The 22,330-nt window shown below is 42.8% G+C and overlaps 1 protein-coding gene across 5 annotated transcripts in view; it reads left to right on the plus strand.

Moving 5' to 3' along the window:
• The window catches only part of LOC147111934 (sister chromatid cohesion protein PDS5 homolog B-like), a 249,945-nt gene that overhangs the window by 153,066 nt on the left and 74,549 nt on the right, over window positions 1-22,330 (plus strand). For all 5 annotated transcript variants that reach the window (XM_085999339.1, XM_085999336.1, XM_085999338.1 and 2 more), the window contains 3 exons: window positions 14,207-14,312; window positions 16,909-17,069; window positions 18,137-18,260. In XM_085999339.1, coding sequence (XP_085855465.1) covers window positions 14,207-14,312; window positions 16,909-17,069; window positions 18,137-18,260 — 391 coding nt within the window. The remainder of the gene's footprint in view (window positions 1-14,206; window positions 14,313-16,908; window positions 17,070-18,136; window positions 18,261-22,330) is intronic.

Consider the following 22,330-nt stretch of genomic DNA (forward strand, 5'->3'; position numbering starts at 1 on the left):
CGATACAGAAGTTGCTGGTTAAAATGGGAACCAGATAATGAGAGATGACACTGATGCAGAACTATTTTTCTATAGGCTGTAATGCAAGTCCTAATTTTCTGAAGTATTTTTTCATAAAATGGTTGGTTGGTAAAATTAACCAGAGAGTGGTGAGAATGTGGAACTTGCTACCACAGAGTAGTTGAGGCGAGTGGTGTAGATGCATTTAAGAAGCTGCTAGATATGAGGGAGAAGAGAATAGAGGGTTCTGCTAATAGTTAGATGAGGAAGGATGGGAGGAGGCTCGAGTGGAGCATGGACTGGTTGGACCGAATAACCTGTGTCTGTGCTGTATATTCTATGTAATTCTAGGTAAACTTGCACCAGTGAAAGGAAAAATACATCTGCAATATTTTAAAAGCTGATTTGTAGACTGAATGTCTACAAAACAAATCTTGTGCTCTCCTGCATCATGGGCACTGAGATTTCTTTGTTTAGTTTCCAGTTACCCATGTCAAACCAAACTATAATTTGTAAATTTGGCAATAGACGAATCATAGAATGATACAGCACAGAAGAAGGCCATTTGGCTCATCGTGCCTGTGCCGGCTCTTTGCTAGACCTATCCAATTACTCCCACTCCCCTGCTCTTTCCCCGTAGCCCTGTAAGTGTTTTCCCTTCAAGTATTTATCCAATTCCCTTTTGAATGTTACTATTGAATCTGCTTCCAGCAACCTTTCCGACAGTGCATTCCAGATCACAATTTGCTGTGTAAAAGAAATGTTTCCTCATGTCGCCTCTTGTTCTTTTGCCAATCACCTTAAATCTGTGGCCTCTAGTTGCTGACCTTTCTGCCACTCGAAACAGTTTCTTATGTACTCTATTAAAACCCTTCATGATTTTCAACACCTCTGTCTAATCTCCTCTTAGCCTTCTCTGCTTCAAGGAGAACAACCCAGCTTCTCCAGTCTCTCCACGTAACTGAAGTCCCTCATCCCTAGTACCATTCTTGTAAATCTCTTCTGCACCCTCTCCAAGGCTTTGACAACCTTCCTAAAGTGTGGTGCCCAGAATTGAACATACACTAATACTCCAGCTGAAGTCTAACCAGTGTTTTATAAAGGTTTAGTATAACTTCCTTGCTTTTGTGTACTCTCCCTCTATTAATCAGTCTTTTCAAATTGTCCTGCCACCGTCAAAGATTTGTGTACATGCACCCCTTTTTAAAATTGTACCATTTAGTTCATATTGTCTCTCCTCATTCTTCCTACCAAAATATATCACGTCACAATTCTCTGCTTTAAATTTTATCTGCCACGTGCCTGCCATTTTACCAGGCTGTCTCAGTCCTCCCTGAAGTCTGCTACTATCCTCTTCATTGTTTGCTACATTTAAGTTTTGAATCATCTGCAATCTTTAAAATTATACAGGGCATAATTTCAGATTGGAAGGTAGCAAATGTAACCCTACTATTCTAGAAAGGAGGGAGAGAGGAAACAGGGAACTGTAGAACAGTTAGCCTGACATCAGTAGTAGGGAAAATGCTAGAATCTATTATTGGGGATGTGGTAACAGGGCACTTAGAAAATCATAATATGATTGGACAGAGTCAGCACGGATTTATGGAAGGGAAATAGTGTTTGACAATTCTATTCAAGTTTTTTGAGGTTGTAACTAGCAGGGTAAAAATAAGGGGGAATCAGTAAATGTAGTGTTTTTGGATTTTCAGAAAGCATTCAGTAAGGTGTCACACAAGCGGTTATTACACAAACTTGGGGCTCTTGGGATTGGGGGTAATATATTATCGTGGATTGGTTAACGGGACAGAAAACAGAGAGTAGGAATAAAGGGTCATTTTCAGGTTGGCAGGATGTAACTAGTGGGGTAGCGCAAGGATCAGTGCTTGGGCCTCAGCTATTTACAATCTATATCAATGACTTAGATGAGAGGACCGAGAGGAATGTATTCAAGTTTGCTGACAATACAAAGCTAGGTGGGAAAGTAAACTGTGAGGAGGACACAAAGATCCTGCAAAGAGATATAGACAGGTTAAGTGAGTGGGAAAGAACATGGAATATAATGTGGAGAAATGTGAAGTTATCCACTTTGGGAGGAAAAATAGAACTGTATAAAACACTAGTTAGGCCATAGCTAGAGTATTGCGTACAGTTGTGGTCACCACATTACAGGAAAGATGTGATTGCACTAGAGAGGGTGGAGAGGAGAGTGAGAGGATGTTGCCAGGACTGGATAATTTTAGCTGAGGAAAGATTGGACAGGCTGGAGTTGTTTTCTTTGGAACAGAGGAGGTTGAGGTGTATAAAATTATGAAAGGTTTAGATAGAGTGGATAGGAAGGACCTATTTCCCTTAGAGAAGTCAATAATCAGGGGGCACAGATTTAAAGTAACTGGTAGAAGGATTAGTGAGGCATTGAGAAATGTTTTTCACCCAGAAGGTGGTAGGGGGGTCTGGCATGCACTGTTCGAAATGGTGGTAGACACATAAACCCTCATCACATTTAAAAAGTACTTGGATATGTTCCTATATGCTACGGACCAAGAACTGGAAAGTGGGATTAGGCTGGATAGCTGTTTTTTGACTAGCGCAGACAATATGGGCCGAACGGTCTCGATCTGTGCCGTAAATTTCTGATTCTATGAAAAGCAGAATATTTTTTAAATGGTGCCATTGGGAAATGTTGGTATTCAGAGGGACCTGGGTGTCCTTGTACACGAATCACTGAAGGTTAACATGCAGGTACAGCAAGCAATTAGGAAAGCAAATGGTATATTAGCCTTTATTACAAAAGGATTTAAATGTAAGAGTAAAGGGGGGAGAAATTGAGTATAGCCCCATTTGGGGTGCTAACCTCGCCAGGGTGCTAAAAGTAGCGCCCCGGAAACATTCACGCCCCCGCACTGGAAATTGGTCATTTGCACCCCAAAGGGAAGAGCGGCGCTACTGGAGGCACCCTGCATCCCTCTTGGGGCGCTGCGAGTGAATATTGTGGCGCAACGTGCCACAGCGCCACACGCTGCGGCATATCGCGCTGCGGTATTGCAGGCCTTCCTCCCCTTCTTAAAGGGGAGGGGCCTTGTGTAGCACGATCTGGGGCCCAGCTGGGCCCCCGAGGATCGGGAGTGCAGGCAAAAGAGCCCGGCACCAAAGAGAAGTGCCGGGCTCTTGGAGCGCAGCCGGCACTCCGCGGTGGTGGGGGGTTCAGGAGGCCGGGGACGGGAGCGCTGGCAGGCGGCCAACAACAAAAATGGCCGTCCCGCACCTAGCCTTTAATTTGCGCCTCCCTGGCCGCAGGTACGCCCCCCCTGACCCCGTCGGACATGGTGTCCGGCGGTAAATTGGGGCGCTGCCGAATATCGCGGCCGGGGCGCTGCGCACACCGATGACGTCATCGGCAGCGGCGCAGCGCTAACGGTTAGCGCCACCACTAACGTCCCGCGGAATTTAGCGGGAGGCGTGGGCAGTGCCGTGCCCGGGCGCTAGTTGGCTTGCACCCCACTTAGCGCCCTCTTAAGGCGCTAATGGATGGCGCAACCAACCGAATTTTTCCCCCAAGAAGCCTTACTGTGATTATATAGGGCCTTGGAGTAATGTGGACAGTTTTGGTCTCCATACCAAAGGAAGGATATACTTTCCTTGGAGGGAGTGCATCCAACATTCACCAGAATGGGGGGATTGTCCTATGAGGAGAGATTGAGGAGACTAGGCCTATATTCCCTAGAATTTAGAAGAATGAGGTGATCTCATCGAAACATAACATTCTTACAAGGTAGATGCAGGGAGGATGTTTCCCCTGGCTGGGGAGTCTAGCACCAGGGGTCACCGCCTCAATAAGGGGTTGGCCATTCAGGACTGAGATGAGAAATGTCTTCACTGAGTTGTGAATCTTTGGAATTCTCTACCCCAGAGAGCTGTGGCTGCTCAGTCGTTGAGTATATTTAAGACAGAGACAGATTTTTGGATATTAAGGGAATCAAGGGATGCAAGAATGATCTGGGGTCCTTTAGCACAAATCTTTGAAGGTGGCAGGACCGGTTAACAAAGCAGTTAATAAAGCATATGGGATCCTGGGCTTTATAAATAGAGGCATAGAGTGCAAAAGTCAGGAAGTTATGTTAACCCTGTATAAAACACCAGTTCGGCCCCAGCTGGAGTATTGTGTCCAACTCTGGACACCAAACTTTAGGAAGGGCGTGAAGGCTTTGGAGAGGGTACAGAAGAGATTTACTAGAATGGTTCCAGGGATGAGGGAGTACATTCTTGATAAGATTACTTAAGCAGTTTAAGTAAAGGGGAAAAGTTAAATATTTGGGATATTTAAGAAGAGTAAAACAAGGTTACACTGCAGTAGGAGTAAATTGGCACAGCAGGCAGTGGAAACCAGTTTTCTAACCAATCAGCAGGGGTGACTCATTTGGCTGTAAACAAACAAACCGTATAAAAAGACCAGTCCCAGTGCGAGCAAGCACTGAGTGCGAGTCAGCAGAGAGTGCTGTGAGTTTGGGTAAGTGGGGTGTTAGGTGCTCTTTTCAAACTTTAACTCTGTGGGTTGTAGTTAATAAGGCCTTTCTGGTGCAGAGTGACTGTTGGTAAACCATTTAACTGGTGTAACTAGAGGGATTGATTTAATTTAAATCCAATTAATTAAAGGGGATACCAGCATCTAAAATCGGGCAGAGGGTGTCCATAACTAACAATAAAAAATTTAATTAATTACATAGAATGGAGCAGGTGATGTGTTACTGTTGCGAGATGTGGGAGCCGGTGAACCCCATTGAGGCTCACGGTGATTACGTCAGTGACAAGTGTCTGCTGCTACAGGAACTCCAGCTCCGTGTTGATGAGCTGGAGTCTGAGCTTCAGACACTGCGACACATCAGGGAGGGGGAGAAGTACCTGGACTCTGTATCAGGAGGTGGTCACACCTATGAAGTTAATTAATTCAGATGTAGCCCATGGTCAGGAACAGGACGGTGTGACTACGAGTGAGGCAGGTACGGGGATCCAGGAGGTAGAGCTGGAGGAGCCGCAGCCCTTGCTCTTGTCCAACAGGTTCGAGGTTCTTACTCCCTGTGGGGACAGGAGCAGGGACTGCAGGGAGGATGAGCAACCTGGCCACAGCACCGTGGAACGGGGGGGCCATTCAAGAGGGGGGAGTAAATAGAAATGTTGTAGTGGTAGGGGATAGTATTATTAGGGGGATAGATAGAGTTCTCTGCAGCCGAGAGCGAGAGTCCCGAAGGCTGTGTTGCCTACCCGGTGCCAGGGTTAAGGACATCTCCCCTGGGCTGGAAAGAAACTTGCAGTGGGAGGGGGTGGATCCAGTTGTCGTGGTCCATGTTGGTACAAATGACGTAGATAGGACTAGGAAGCCGGTTCTGTTAAAGGAGTATGAGCAGCTAGGGGTCAAATTAAAAAACAGAACCTCGAGGGTAATAATCTCTGGATTATTACCTGAGCCACAAGCGAATTTGGCTAGGACAAATAAAATTAGAGAGTTAAATGCGTGGCTCAAAGACTGGTGTGGGAGAAATGGGTTTTGCTTCCTGGGACACTGGCACCAGTACTGGGGCAGGAGGGAGCTGTTCCGTTGGGACGGGCTTCACTTGGCCAGTGCTGGGACTAGAGTCCTGGCGGATCATATAACTAGGGCTGTAGAGAGGGCTTTAAACTAACTAGTGGGGGGGAGGTTCCTAGAGAGCAAATAATAAAAATGACAACAGAGAAGGTCATAGACTTAGGTAGCAGTGGGGAAATTAAAAACCAGAGCGTGTCAGGACGGGGCAGAAGGTATGGAGTAAAAGGTAAAGTAATAAAAAGGGCAAAAGCAGGAACTAAGTGTCACAAAACATATTTGAAAGTTCTCTATCTGAATGCACGTAGCATTCGTAACAAAATAGACGAGTTAATGGCACAAATAACTACATATGGGTATGATCTTGTGGCCATTACAGAAACATGGCTGCAGGGTGACCATGCCTGGGAATTAAACATACCAGGTTATTTAACGATCAGGAAGGACAGGCAGGAAGGAAGGGGAGGTGGGGTGGCTATGTTAATAAAGGAAGGAATCACTATAATACAGAGAAATGATATTGGGTCAAAAGATCAGGATAATGAAACAGTTTGGGTGGAGGTAAGGAATAATAAGGGGAAAAAAACACTAGTGGGCTTAGTCTATGGGCCTCTGAACAGTTGCAACTCTGTTGGACGGAGTATCAATCAGGAAATAGTTGAGGCTTGTAATAAGGGAACATCTATAATTATGGGGGATTTTAACTATCACATTAATTGGACAAATCAAGTTGGGCAGGGCTGCCTTGAGGATGAGTTCATTGAGTGTATTAGGGATGGGTTTCTTGAGCAGTATGTAACTGAACCGACCAGGGGGCAAGCAACCTTAGATCTGGTCCTGTGTAACGAAACAGGATTAATTAAAAATCCCCTTGGAATGAGTGAACATAACATGGTTGAATTCCATATTCAATTAGAGGGTGAGAGAAGGTTGGATCTCAAACAAGCGTGCTAAGCTTGAATAAAGGAGACTATGAAGGTATGAGAGCGGAATTGAGTAGAGTGGATTGGGAAAATAGATTAAAGGGTAAGACGATACATGATCAGTGGTGTACATTTAAGGAGTTATTTTACAACTTCCAAAAAATATATATTCCACTGAGAAGAAAAGGGTGTAAAAGAAAAGACAGCCATCCATGGCTAAGTAAAGAAATTAAGGATAGTATTCGACTAAAAACAAGGGCATATAAGGTAGCCAAATCTAGTGGGAGGATAGAGGATTGGGAAAACTTTAAAAGACAGCAAAAAATAACAAAAAGATTGATTAAGAAAGGGAAGATAGATTTTGAAAGTAAATTAGCAAAAAATATAAAAACTCTTACTATCTGTTTTTATAGTTACATAAAAAGAAAAAGGGTGGCTAAAGTAAATGTTGGTCCCTTAGAGGATGAGACCGGGAAATTAATGGTGGGAAATATGGAGATGGCAAAAACACTGAATATTTTGTATCAGTCTTTACAGTAGAAGACACCAAGAATATCCCAACACTGGACAAACAGGGGGCTATAGGGGGGGGAGGAGCTAAACACGATCAAAATCACTAAGGAAGTGGTACTCGGTAAAATAATGGGACTCAAGGCGGATAAATCACCAGGACCTGATGGCTTACATCCTCGGGTCTTGAGGGAGGTGGCGGTAGGGATTGTGGATGCATTGGTAATAATTTTCCAAAACTCCCTGGACTCAGCAAAGGTCCCGGCAGACTGGAAAACTGCTAATGTAACACCCTTATTTAAAAAGGGCAGTAGACAGAAGGATGGAATCTGTAGACCGGTTAGCCTAACATCTGTGGTAGGTAAAATTTTGGAGTCCATTATTAAGGAGACAGTAACAGGACATTTGGATAATCATAATTTAATAGGACAAAGTCAGCATGGTTTTATGAAGGGGAAGTAATGTTTGACAAATTTGCTGGAGTTCTTTGAGGAAGCAACATATAGGGTGGATAAAGGGGAACCAGTGGACGTAGTGTATTTAAACTTCCAAAAGGCATTTGACAAGGTGCCACACAAAAGATTATTGCTTAAGATAAAAAATCACGGGATTGGGGGTAATATTCTGGCATGGATAGAGGATTGGCTATCTAACAGAAGGCAGAGAGTTGGGATAAATGGTTCATTCTCAGACTGGCAATCAGTAACTAGTGGTGTTCCGCAGGGGTCAGTGCTGGGTCCCCAACTCTTTACAATCTATATTAACGATTTGGAGGAGGGGACAATCTATATTAACGATTTGGAGGAGGGGACCGAGTGTAACATATCAAAGTTTGCAGATGATACTAAGATGGGAGGGAAAGTACTGAGTGAGGAGGACATAAAAACCTGCAAGGGGACATAGACAGGCTAAGTAAGTGGGTAGAGATTTGGCAGATGGAATACAATACTGGAAAGTGTGAGGTTATGCACTTTGGCAGGAAAAATCGTAGAGCAAGTTATTATCTTAATGGCAAGAAACTGGAAAGTACGGAAGTACAAAGGGATCTGGGGGTCCTGGTGCACGAAACTCAAAAGGTTAGTATGCAGGTGCAGCAGGTGATTAAGAAGGCCAATGGAATGTTGGCTTTCATTGCTAGGGGGATAGAATATAAAAACAGGGAGGTATTGCTTCAGTTGTACAAGGTGAGACCGCACCTGGAATACTGCGTACAGTTTTGGTGTGCATACTTAAGAAAAGGCATACTTGCTCTCGAGTCAGTACAAAGAAGGTTCACTTGGTTAATCCCGGGGATGAGGGGATGGACATATGAGGAGAGGTTGAGTAGATTGGGACTCTACTCATTGGAGTTCAGAAGAATGAGAGGCGATCTTATTGAAACATATAAGATTGTGAAGGGGTGGGTGCGGGGAGGATGTTCCCGATGATGGGTGAAACTAGAACTAGGGGGCATAGTCTTAGAATAAGGGGCTGCTCTTTCAAAACTGAGATGAGGAGGAACTACTTCACTCAGAGGGTGGTAGGTCCATGGAATATGCTGCCCCAAAAAGCTGTAGCAGCTACATCATTACATACATTTAAAACAAATAGACAGTTTCCTAGAAGTAAAGGGAATTAAGGGTTATGGGGAGCGGGCAGGAATTTGGACATGAGTCTAGGTTCGGATTGGACATGGCCCTGTGGGTAGCGGAGCGGGCCCAGGGGCCGTGTAGCCTGATCCTGCTCCTATTTCGTGTGTCTAATTCTGTTAGATTCAGGAGATGGTTCTGTGATAGTAGATTGGCGGTTAGGATCAGATCAGCCATGATCTTATTGAATGGCGGAGTAGGCTCGAGGGGCCGATTGGCCTACTCCTGCTCCTATTTCTTATGTTCTTATGTACAGTTATCTGGATAGACTAGAACAGTTGGGGTTGTTCTCCTTTGAGCAGAAGTCTGAGAAGATTTGATAGAGGTGTTGAAAATCATGAAAACTTTATATAGAGTAAATCAAGAGAAACTGTTTCCAGTGGCTGAAGTGTTGATAACGAGAGGACACAGATTTAAGGTGATTGGCAAAAGAAGCAAAACTTTTTTACACAACGAGTGGTTAAAAGAAAGACTTGGCATTTATATAGCGCCTTTCACGACCACCGGACGTCCCAATGCGCTTTGCAGCCAATGAGGTACTTTTGAAGTGTAGTCACTGTTGTAATGTAGGAAATGCAGCAGCCAATTTGTGCACAGCAAGCTCCCACAAACTGCAATGTGATAATGACCAGATAATCTGTTTTAGTGATGTTGATTGAGGGATAAATATTGGCCAGGACACTGGTGATAACTCCCCTGCTCCTCTTCGAAATCGTACCATTGGACCTTTTACGTCCACCTGAGAGCCTAGGTTTAATGTCTCATCCAAAAGATGGCACCCCCGACAGTGCAGCACTCCCTCAGCACTGCACTGGAGTGTCGGCCTAGATTTTTGTGCTCAAGTCTCTGGAGTGCGACTTGAACCCACAACCTTCTAATTCAGAGGCGCGGATGCTACCAACTGAGCCACAGCTGACACTCTGAATGCACTGCCTGATAGGGTGATGGATACAGATTCAATGGTAGCCTTCAAGATGGAATTGGTTAAATACGTGAAGGAGAAAAAATTTCAGGGATATGGGGAAAGAAGGGGGGAGTGGGACTAACTGGATTGCTCTTTGAAAGAGCTGGCGCAGACTCGATGGGCCAAAATTCCTCCTTCTGTGCTGTACTATTCTATGATATGGGGATAGTGTGGGAAGATGGAGTTAGAAGATCAGCCATGATCTTATTGAATAGCGGAGCAGGCTTTAAGGGCCGAAAATGGCCTACTCCTGACCTTATTTCTTATGTTCTTATACCCAAGTCCAGGTCATTAATATATATCAAAAAGAGCAGAGGTCCTAATACCGACCCTTGGGGAACATCACTGTATATTTTCCTCTAGTCTGAAAAACAACTGTTGACCACTACTCTTTGCTTCCTGTCCCTTAGTCAATTTTGTATCCATGCTGCCACTGTCGCTTTAATCCCATGTGCTTTAATGCTGCTAACAAATCTATTATGTGGTATTTTGTCCATTGCCTTTTGAAAATGCACATACACATAACCGCATTACCCTCATCAATCCTCTCTCGTACTTCATCAAAGAATTTGATCGTTAGTCAAATACTATTTGCCTTTAACAAATCCGTGCTGACGTTCATTTATTCGCCCATACTTTTCCTCTGCCAATTAATCTTATCCCAGATTATTGTGTCTCAAAGTTTCCCCACCAGTGACATTGGGCTGACTGGCCTGCACTTGCTGGATTCATCACTCTCCCCTTTTTTTAAACAGGAGTACAACATTTTATGGCCTACTCCTGCTCCTAATTATTGTGTTAGGTCCTCTGGCACCACACCCCTATCTAAGGAGGATTGGAAGATTGTGGCCAGAGCCTCTGCAATTTCCACCCTTATTTCCCTTGGTAACCTGAGATGCATCCCATCTGGGCTGGGTGACTTCTACTTTTGAGGACAGCCAGCCTTTTAAGTATATCCTCTTTATCTATTTATCTTATCCAATATTGCTACTACCTCCTCCTTTACTGCTACATTGCCAACATGCTCTTCTCCAGTGAAGACAGATGCAAAGTACTCATTTAGTACCTCCACAGGGAGATCTTTTTAGTCCCTAATCGGCCCCACCCTTCCTTTGACTACCCTTTCAATATTCATATGTTTTGGGTTCCCTTTTATGTTGGCCGCTAATCTATTCTCATATACACACTCTTTGCCCCTCTTATTCCTGTTTTTAGACCTCCTCTGTACTTGCTACATTCCAGCTTGGTTCTCTGCTGCATTATTAACCTTAAAGTAGAGCCTGTTTCTGAATTTTTTTAATAAGCTGAATGGTATGAGTAGCTTTTAACCTTGAGTTGATGTATAAATTGCAACTTAATTGGGTAAATTGCCTCTTTCAATATTATTGTTAGTGGTGGATCCCATACAAAGATGCAAATACAAAATTGCAAGGACACTCTAGTACAGCATGTGTCAGACGTGTTTGTAAAAGTTTACTTACTGGCAGTGGGGAGGTGGTTATAGAGGAAGGAGAAGAGGTTTTGTGCTCAAGGTGAGCTTCATATTTGTTCCCTGTGTCATATTTGACCCTGAAATGAGCTTCCAACCACATCCGCAGCATAACAAAGACTGCCTATTTCCACCTCCGTAACATCACCCATCTCCACCCTTGCCTCAGCTGATCCACTGCTGAAACCTTCATCCATGCCTTTTTGTTATCTCTAGACTTGACTATTCCAACACACTTCTGGCTCGCCTCCCACATTCTACCTTACGTAAACTTGAGGTCATCCAAAACTCGGCTGCCCGTGTCCTAACTCGCACCAAGTCCCGATCGCCCATCACCCCTGTGCTCACTGACCTATCTGTACATTGGCTCCAGGTTAAGCAGCGCCTCGATTGCAAAATTCTCATCCTTGTTTTCAAATCCTTCCATGGTCTCGCCCCTTCCTATCTCTGTAATCCCCTTCAGCCCCACAATCTCCCCCCCCCCCCCGCCCCCCCCTGAGATATCTGCGCTCCTCTAATTCTGTCCCCTTGAGCATCCCTGATTATAATCGCTCAACCATTGGTAGCCGTGCTTTCTGTTGCCTGGGCCCTAAGTTCTGGAATTCCCTGCCTAAACCCCTCTGCCTCGCTACCTCTCTTTCCTCCTTTTAAGAGGCTCCTTAAAACCTACCTCTTTGACCAAGCTTTTGGTCACTTGCCCTAATTTATCTTTCAGTGGCTCGGTGTCATATTTTTTGTCTTATACTCCTGTGCAGCGCCTTGGGACTTTTTACTACGTTAAAAGCGCTATACAAATACAATTTGTTGTTGTTGTCTTAGCATCAAAAGGCAGCTGCAGCATAGCGAAAACCTTATTCCCCTGGAACAATGAGACTTGAACACACCTCCACAACCTGAGTGTACTTAAGTATAATGTTTCTATTTCCTTCACCAGAAGTCACTGTGATCTGAGTAAGATTGCCAGTTTAGTACCAATTCTAATTTATATATAGTTTTGAGCCTTTGGATTTGTGCCGAGTGAGAGCTGTGTTGAGATTGCCCAAAACTAATGCTATAAGAGTTACGAGAGAATAGAAACTGGTTTTTACCTGTCGAACTTGCTAAAAGGAAGCAAATTTGTGCCAACACACTGCGCCATCCACTTCCCAAAGGACCTACTTTTGACGTAAACACCCAACAGTTTTTGTTTCACCTCTTGTTTTCCTCCTCCTTCATGGAAACCATTCCCTGATTTAGAAGGCAGGCAGATAGCTGATCTGCATCTGGCATCGACGAATGCTTTTGTGTTAGTCACTGGGAGAGGCTTTAGCGTGGCAGAGTTTGATGGTTCATGACATTCAAATGAATATTTCAGCAGATCTTGCAAAAATCTTTTTTTGAGTTTTCTCCAAATATCTGTGATTTTACTTAATTGCATCACTAACTTATCTGTCATCTTTGCCTATTCCTTTTCAAAATGGTCTTTGATGGGAATTGTCTGATTTCTAACTGCAAATATCTGTTGAGAAATGGGATTGAGGATTATAAAGATACTGTATTGCACACTGATTTTTTTTTCAGGTAAAGCAAATTAATGTTTCCTAAAATAGGGGATCCAATAGGTGGTGTGGGAATGAAGTCTACGATGGATCTAATCATGCATAGATTCTGTGCTTAATGTGCTGAATGGCCTTTTGTAAACTCGTATTAAATTTTCCTGTGAAGTAAAAAATCTCTAATTACTTTAACATCCAAAACAATTAACTCTCATCACAAATTTTCTATATTTCTATCAGTAACTTGGTAAACTTAATCAAGATATTTAAATGACCTTAAGCCTGTTGAATTGCAAGCATAAATAATTTAGTATCAAATTTTCAAAAAGTGATTTTCTTAATTTGTAGAATGATGCAGCACAGAAGGAGGCTATTCGGCTCATTGCACCTATGCCCGCTCTTTGGTAGAGCAATCCAATTCGCGCAGTGTTTTATCAAGGTTTAGCATAATTTCCTTGCTTTTGTACTCTCTAATAATAAATTCCACGATCCCATATGATTTTTAACTGCCATCTCAACTTGTCCTGCCACCTTTAAAAACTTGTGTACATATACTTCCAGGACTCTCTGTTCCTGCAACTAATGTTCCCCTTAATTTTTTTTTAGGTGCGCGACCCTTTCACAATACCATGCATGCAAGGTTTTTCCTACTTAAAAGCCGGTGAGCCGGCTGCGCGGGAGCTGGAGAGCACTGCGCAGCTTAAAGGGAACATTGCCTGCACCCCCTTCAAAATTGTACCATTTTGTTTATAGTTGATCAGCTGAAGCTCATTGAAGTATTGTGCATAAAATCCTGGAAATTTAGGGCGTAGTGTTGGCACAATCTGCACGAGGGGAGAGAAATTTGAACCGATGTCCAATTCTGCTGGCTTACCGCCTCCTTTTAGAGAAACTCTGACAGAACGGGCGCTTCTTCCACCTACTCCCAACCCCCACAGCCCTGTTGTGCAGTTACAGTTAAAGGCAGGACTGACGGGATCCCCTGGAAATCTTGCCAGTTCCGCCCAGTATACGGCAAACTTTCACTACCATGCAACTGCCATAGGTGTGGCCCACGATGCCAGTTTCCAAAGGCAATCAGTCTCTGCGAGTTTGATTGCCGTTAGAAAAGGGGCTGAAGAGACGAGAATCGGCTCCGAAGTTTTATTTTGATTTTCAGCCACGTTGGCCAGACTGACCTAATCAGAAATTCCGCTGCACTCCCCAGTAGTGCAATGAATGGTTTGGGTGCCCACCTCTTTCGTGTAAATTACCCCATTTGTGGTGCGGTCATCGCTAGAGCAGTCTGATCGCCTGGAGTTTGGTGGCGCAGCTCCTAGGCCGGAATTTTTACTTCTGGTTCTTTTTAGATTTTTTTTGTGTGCATTCAGAGGAAGAAAATGGTTTGAATAGAATATAGATGTTCAGCTTGCATCTTTGCCCTGCTACCTTTGCTGCTATGTACATTACAAAATGCAACCTCCAGCATAATACATAATGTTTCTATGGTCTCAAGTTTTTGAGAGAAATTCTTGTTAACTGACTCGTCAATTTTTTTTAAAATTCAAAGTTATTTACATTATTTATCTCTTGTTTTTGATAGTGCATTAATTAAACGGATTAATAAATCCATTGATGGTACAGCTGATGATGAAGAGGAGGGTGTGCCAACTGATGAAGCAATCCGAGCAGGCCTTGAATTGCTTAAGGTAAATGTGTGAATCACTGGAACTGAAAGTTACTGATTTATAATTTGACACTTAAAATTATCTTAAATAACAACAGAAAATGCTGTTTCGACCCGAAATGTCAACTCAAATTTCTCTCCACGGATGTTGCCTGACCTGCTGAGTTTTTCCAGCATTTTCTGTTGTTATTTCGGATTTCCTGCATCTGCAGTATTTTGCTATCGTACTTAAAATTATCTTGATTGATACTTGCTGCTTTTGATATTTCAACATATTCTTTTAACAATTTTTACTCTGGTTCTATAAAACTAGGTTTCTTTCTGGTTTTATTAGAAGATTCTAAGTCAAAAATGTTTGCAAAGGTATTATGCTCATGTATATAGAAGTAAACCGGACATTATATCTTATGATGCAGTGCCATATCCCATTCAAATAGCTAAATATTGATATTGGCTCAAAGCCCTGGTTTAATGAAGGGATAGGACCATGTCAAAATTCTGCTATTGGTTGTGGCAGCAGAGTGGTACGTGTCGGAAGATCTTCTGACTTTGGCAGAATGCTTGCTCTTAACACACTAACGCTTGATTTCTGTGCAGTTTGTGTTGCCAGTAAAACTTGCATCCAGGAAAGCCCCCACTTTGAAAGGTGATCTTGTATACTTGTTTCAAGACCGTCCATCTAACCAGTTGGATTGGGATGCGCCAGCAATTCTCTCCTGTAGGTAGATGCTGCTGGGTCAAGGACTTCAATTTTGCAAAGTTCATGTTTCTACTTATTGTCCCTTTTTAGTGAGATCAGCAGTTGGAGAGCCTGACTCATGAAAGCGTTGCCACAAACTCCATTCCCTAGACACTGACTCCAACCCTCTCCCTAACATCTATCTGAGGCTGAACCACACTCTTCGCAACCTTGGTGTCCTATTTGACCCTGAAATGAGCTGCCGACCACATCCGCGGCATAACTAAGACCGCCTATTTCCACCTCTGTAACATCGCCCGTCTCTGCCCTTGCCTCGGCTCATCTGCTGCTGAAACCCTCCTCCATGCCTTTGTTACCTCTAGACTTGACTATGCCAACGCACTCCTGGCTGGCCTCCCACATTCCACCCTACGTAAACTTGAGGTCATCCAAAACTCGGCTGCCTGTGTCCTAACTTGCACCAAGTCACGTTCACCCATCACCCCTGTGCTCACTGACCTGCATTGGCCTCTGGTTAAGCAACGCCTCGATTTCAAAATTCTCATCTTTGTTTTCAAATCCCTCCATGGCTTCGCCCCTCCCTATCTCTGTAATCTCCTCCAGCCCCACAATCCCTCTCTCCTTTCCCCCCGCCCCCCCCCCCCCCCCCCCCCCCCGAGATATCTCTGCTCCTTTAATTCTGCCCTCTTGGTCATCCCTGATTATAATCGCTCAACCATTGGTGGCCGTGCTTTCTGTTGCCTAGGCCCTAACCTCTGGAATTCCCTGCCTAAACCTCTCTGCCTCTCTACCTCTCTTTCCTCCTTTAAGACCTCCTTAACACCTGCCCTAATTTCTCCTTATGTGGCTTGGTGTCAAATTTATTCCTGTATATACTCCTGTATATACTCCTGTAAAGCGCCGTGGGACATTTTACTACGTTAAAGGCACTATATAAATACAAGTTGTTGTTAATGAATAGAAGTGTCTTCAGAGTCTGTAGGCAGGTTCAAGTCAGTGTCCTGTGAGTTACAAGGAATACCTTTGTTTACTTGATGTGATTTAAAAAAAAAAAAAAAAAGTTTTTGATTTATTTAGATTTCTTAATACTTTGTTATACTTGCATTCATTTTTGTTTTGTAAAAGTCTTGAATTAGGATGTGGTTTTCTGACCAGTGTCCGAATGCCCCATACCTCTGGGTTCTGTAGACATTGAGAGAGATTTTCAACTTGCTGCCCAGGCATAAAACCGGTATTGCGGATGGGAGGCCTGTTACAGAAACTGCCCAGTTTTCATTTACGTTGATTTCTATAACAAGCAGACAATCTGCAACACCAGTTTCAAACCTTGGGCAACAAGTTGAAAATTGAGCAAAATAACCAAAGTGTCATCAAACAGCACGTGTTGGTGTTGCACATTAAAAAGCACTTCTTGGTTCTTTATTGTTTTTGCATAAACCACCTGAGTCTCACGTTACATAAGATGACTAAGATAAGTATAGGTGAGACATCTAGTTATTTGTTTCTGTAGAGACCTACAAACCCTTCATTGCAGTGTCTAACTGTTTGTTAACTGCCTCTAGACGAGTTGCCTCCGCTGACCTACCCAGAACTGCTTCTAGACATTGGGCCTTGAAAGGACATTGTCTTTAGGTGGTTCATGCATTTTGGAATGATTGGCATTCCAATCAATATATAAAGGTTGGACTTCATTTGAAAAACGAGTAAGAGAATACTTTTAATATTTTGAAGAAAATATTAAAAGTTTCTAAAATAGCTTTACATTATGAAATAACATGCAAGCTATTTTGATAACCGTATGGTGGTTTTCCTTGAGGGGGAAAGAAAGCTGAATTATTACTAGAAAGAGATTTTAAATTACTTTTATATATTTAAAAAAAATTCTCTCTACTTTAAAGCCTGTAACTTTTTGTTCTAGGTGTTATCGTTTACGCATTCAATCTCTTTTCACTCTGCGGAAACATTCGAATCCCTCTTGCAGTGCCTGAAAATGGAAGATGAAAAGGTGGCAGAAGCTGCTTTACAGATCTTCCGAAATACTGGGCAGAAAATTGAAGATGACTTTCCTCATATCAGATCGTATGTTTCATTACTGTTGCTTTATGTAGAGTAATAAAATACTATATAATAAATATAATCTAGCCCTTTCAAAGAGCCGGCAGGGGTACGATGGTCAAATAGCTGCCTCTTGTGCTGTAAAATTCAATGATTCGATGTAAATTACTATCAAAATATTTATTCCATGAGATTCGCTTTTAGATTATATTTGAAAGAGTAAAATACTAGTTTTCGTGAATTACAGTTTGGCTTTCCTTCACGTTGTAAACATTCTGCACATGGGTTGATTTTCAATGCAAGTAGACACTGATTACAATGTGTAATACTGTAGATGTGTGTATAAATTTGAACATTATTATAGTAAGACAAAAAAATGAGGTTGGGGGGAGAAAGCCTATATTGTAATATTAAATGTTACTTCTTGTAATCAAGTGAAAAGGGGCCTATGCTCCTAGCTACTGATTTAAAAGCCCACAATACAAAACCTCATTAATGACAAATTTAGCACAGTTTCTGTACTCGGGTCTCCAAAAAACAGATTATGAATATCATGCCAAGTTCACCAGTTAATCTACTGCTGGAAAAAAATATTTTATATATTAAGCATATGATTCCATATACTGGAATTTAGAATCCAGTGTTAAAAGGGTTTTATTTTTTCATCTGCATCCCACACAGTACACGCACAAGATAATGGGAAGAAAATCAAAACTAATTATCAAAAATATAATGTTTTATGCAAGAAAATATAAAGTAAGTTGCAAGGTAGTGATTCTGTCACTGGGTTTAGTGTTGCTTGCATGGTTTGTGATGTCAGAACTGTCATTCATTTCTTGTCATGAAATTCACTGCTACCCATCTATTGTCTTGTGTGCAAGTGAAATAGAGTGGAAAAGATCCACTGACAGCAGAGGGTGCTATTCCATGAGTGGGGTTCTATTCCATGAGTGGGTTCTATCATTCAGGTCAGTGCCAGAGGGTATTTGGCACTGGTGTTAACATTTGTATCTGATGCAAAATCAATTTAATCTTTCCTAATTTTCATGAAAAGCAAATCTCAGTTAACTTTATGCTTTCCTCCTTCCCAGTGCTTTGCTGCCAGTATTGCAGCAGAAAGCCAAGAAAGGCACTGCTCGCCAGGCCAAGCATGCTATTCACTGCATTCATGCAATATTCTCCAGCAAAGAGACGCAGTTTGCACAGATATTTGAGGTAAAACAGCTACCATTCTAAATTCACTTTTTAAGTATATTTGCAATGATCTTATTTTTCTTGATTCAGTTAATAGTTTTGAATTGTCTTTCCATAATGATGTATCTGCTTTTCTTAACCAAGGCAAAACCTTATAACCCTGTTCCTATGACTAAAAATGCACTTTAATGTTCAAAGCTGTAACTTGTTTTTAGTTGTAAATAAATGGACAGGATTTTGTTTATGGTGTGGGTGCTTGCACTAAATTTGCATTTTTGTATAACTTTGCATGTCACACTTCCAGGAAATTACTTAATCCTGGCTTTCCTTTGTCCAGTAATAACACTTTCTCATGCGTATTAATTCTTTGTAAATGTAGTTTGTGCCACCAGTATTGTGACACATGAGCCCCGATTTAACTCCCTGGCAGGAGTTGTGCGTGCGACGGCCAAGGGAGAAGGCAAATGCTGGGTCTCCTCTCCATAGGCCCCATCAGTCTCTCGCCTGAACCCAGTGGGAAGCACTAGCTGTGGCTGCTGGGCAGGAGCTGGAATTCGGGCAACAGGAGGCCACCACCGGTGACCTGCAGGAATGGTCCCTGGCATTTGGCTAAAATAGGAGTGAGGAAAATTGAGGACTTTGGGGGAGGGATGTCTGGGTAGGGGAGGCCCAAGATTTTCATGTGGTACCCAGAGGAGCACTCCTGCTCCTCATGGCCCACATGGAAATGAAAAAATTAAAATAAACAATCTACCTTTTTGGGCCTCTTCAAGCCCAGCTTTCTCTTTCCACGAGTGGCCTGGAGGAGCAGCCATTACGGCTTCTCTGCGCAGGCCTTGGGTTAAATTACTGTTGGGCCCTAATGATGTCGTCTGAGCCCGATCTGCGTATTTGAAGAAGGACCTTGCTGTCCCTCTTGCCTGTTGTAAAGGGCAGTTTTAAATTTACAACCTGTGGGATTAGAGGGAATAAGTTACTGCCCATGAGCAGGCAGGGTTAAAATTGGCCCCCTCTAGCTGGAATGTGGAGATTATATTGCACTGTTTCATCAGCATTCATTGAAATTTCTTTAAATGTGTCAAAAACAGCATGTGGTTGCATTCCCTTTTTTCATGTATGCCTCAACTTTCATTGTAAGTCTCTAATCTGGCACCTTATCAAACATCTTCTGTAAAAGAAAGTAAATAATCAAATTCTGCTCTTGAATTATTCAAGGTCAAGTTCTGTTTGAAGCTCTGGGGCATTTCCAGTTGTTGATGTTGACAGTCGTCATCGTTGTCTTGGGGTAGAATGTGGATATTTACCTTTTTAAAAAAAAAAAAAATACCTGTCACAGCACTCCTCTCTTTCATTAGATCTACCTCCTACTCCCTTAACCCAATCAGACAGCTCTTGACCTCTCAGTTACTGACGTAATGAGGACTTGTGCATCATTGGTCCTGGGATTCATTTTCCTGGCAATTGAGAAAATGCAAACATGTAATCTGAAATATAATCTCTGGGCCAAAGCTGGGCATTTTTTTCTTGATTACATGGGCTTTATTGAATAGTTTATGTTGCATTGTTGACAGGAACGCAGAGTATCTTTAAATTACAATATTGCATGGATTCATGGGCAGCTGTATCTCGGCAACAGACACTTAGTTACTGAAATAATAGCAAAATACTGCGGATGCTGGAAATCTGAAATAACAACAGCAAATGCTGGAAATACTCAGCAGGCCAGGCAGCATCTACAGAGAGAAACAGGGTTAACGTTTCAGGTCTGGGACCCTTCATCAGAACTGGAAAAAGCTGGAAATGTAACATATTAAGCAGGTGCAGAGACAGGGGGGGAGGGGGTTAGGAGGGGAGGAAGGAATTGAAAGAACATGCTGTGAAAATGTTGCAAATGGGAATGGCAAAATCATACTGCATGAAAAATGGGGGGAGGGATTATTATCTGAAATTGTTGAACTCTACGTTGAGTCCAGCAGGCTGCAAAGTGCCCAATCGAAAGATGAGGTGCTGTTCTTCGAGCTTACGTTGAGCTTCATTAGAACAATGTAATAGGCTGAGGACAGAGATCAGAGTGGGAGTGAAGTGGAGAATTGAAGTGACAGGCGACCGGAAGCTCGGGGTCACCCTTACGGACTGAATGGAGGTGTTCCGCAAAGCGGTCGCTCAATCTGCGTTTGGTCTCCCCAATGTAGAGGAGACCGCATCGTGAGCAGCGAATACAGTATATGTCACTGGGTTTAGTTACCGAATATCAGTTTAGGACAGACTGTGCTGGGGAAACTGCCAGGCCATCCTTTAATTTTTTAAGTGGTTTTCTATATATTGGAGCCATTACTTTTGACTAAATCTGACGGTGTTTAAATTTGCTCTTCAATCTAAATGGTAAGCTTCAGACTTGCCCCAATTAATTATGTAGCTAGACAACAGTTCAAGTAGACCAATCAGGTCCAGTGGCATAAGAGGTTAACTAAAAATAAAATCATTCTCTAATGGATGATATTTCTTTAGGATTGAGCCAGAGCTGCAATCCCTTTACAGTTGCCTGAATATCAGTTGCCTGTGTTAGTGATTGAAGTAGGCAAACAAAAAAAAGCATCCCTTAGAGGATCCTCAACGCAGTCTACAGGGCTCTGTTGCATCATTAGTGGTTACAACAGAGGGCTCACTATACTAGGCAAAGCTCCATTTGATGGAGATGCTGAAGAACTCCGTTCACACAATCAAAAGCCTTCACTGCGTCAAGGGGCAGAACAGACAACTAAAAGATGCCTGCCTCTTGAATAATATTTCATCGGCGTCTGGCGTTCTCTCCTCAGCTGTTATTCCAGATTATTGAGGATAGTCGACCATGCTTCTAGCAATGAAAAGTGTTTTTAGATCCTTTTAATTCTTTTCGCGCAAAGGGGAAAGTTGTAAATTTACCCAGAAGCTATTTATACCTTCAAGGGTGGGATGACGGGTGGCTGCATTCTGAAGCATGTAAGCTTTGAATGGAAAGTAGACAATCTTTCATTTGCTTTGGATTAAAAGTGCTTTTCTGATCCATGGGTGTTGCTTTAACTTCATTTTTAGGTAATGGACTAGCCATCTTGGTTTGTGGTGCTGTAGACAAGATTTGAACATAACAGATTTATAGTGAGTTATATTGGTATGAAATAACTTTGCAAAACAGGATTTTATGCAGTTTTGAAAAAATATCTGATTTATAAAACTACAAGATGGAAGCTTTACTTCAAGGATTAACTTCTGCTTCCCTCCCGCCCCCCCCCGCCCAAGCTATTGTTGTTCAAGCCAAACCTCTGCCCTGCCCTAGCCCTGAATCTGTTTTCTTTTCCACCTCCCCTCATGGCATCTCTGAGCTCATGTTATCTATTGAGACCAACCTCCTGCTCCTTTGACCCTATTCTCACTAAATTTCTCACCACTCAACTTTGCTTCCTAGCGTCCATGCTAACTGAAATAGTAAATGATATCCTCTCCTCATGCACTGTCCCCTGCTTTTCAAAAGCACCATTATCACCCCTGTCAAAAACCAACACCTGGTTCACCATCACCAACCTCCCCCCATCCCACCAAAGGTTGGTCTGTGTGTCTGTCCCGCTCTAATTCTTGAATGCCCCACACTTTCATCAAGTTAAGACCAAAACACTCATCTTTGGCCCCCCATCACACATTTGTCACTGATTCCATATGCCTCACCGGCCACTATCCCAGGTTGAACTAGCATAGTTCAGAGCAGCACTGCAATTAATCATGTAGTTGTGAATGGCTTTGTGTGTTCTTTGCTTTCCAGTTGATTATGTCCCTGAGTTGAACCTTCAGACCAGTTATTGCCTTCAAACGAGAAGCTATTTGCTGTCCTGGATAGATGGCTTGCCCTGTAATAAAGGATAGCTGCCATAAAAGTTTCAGATCGCTTCTGTACTGCGAGTTGATTGGGTCAAGGATATTGTAAGTCAATAAGCCTGATCCTAAGTCTTTGGCTGCGATTTTGCAAATGGATGCGGCTTGGGAGTGGGTCAGCTGGTTTCCGGGTTCCAGTCCCGCCCCCAACTGCATCCGGCCCACTGACGTGATTTTACGTCGATTGG

The sequence above is a fragment of the Somniosus microcephalus genome, chromosome 10 (assembly GCF_052327205.1).
Source record: "Somniosus microcephalus isolate GS21.2 chromosome 10, FLI_Smic_1.0, whole genome shotgun sequence".
NCBI classification, from domain to species: Eukaryota; Metazoa; Chordata; class Chondrichthyes; order Squaliformes; family Somniosidae; genus Somniosus; species Somniosus microcephalus.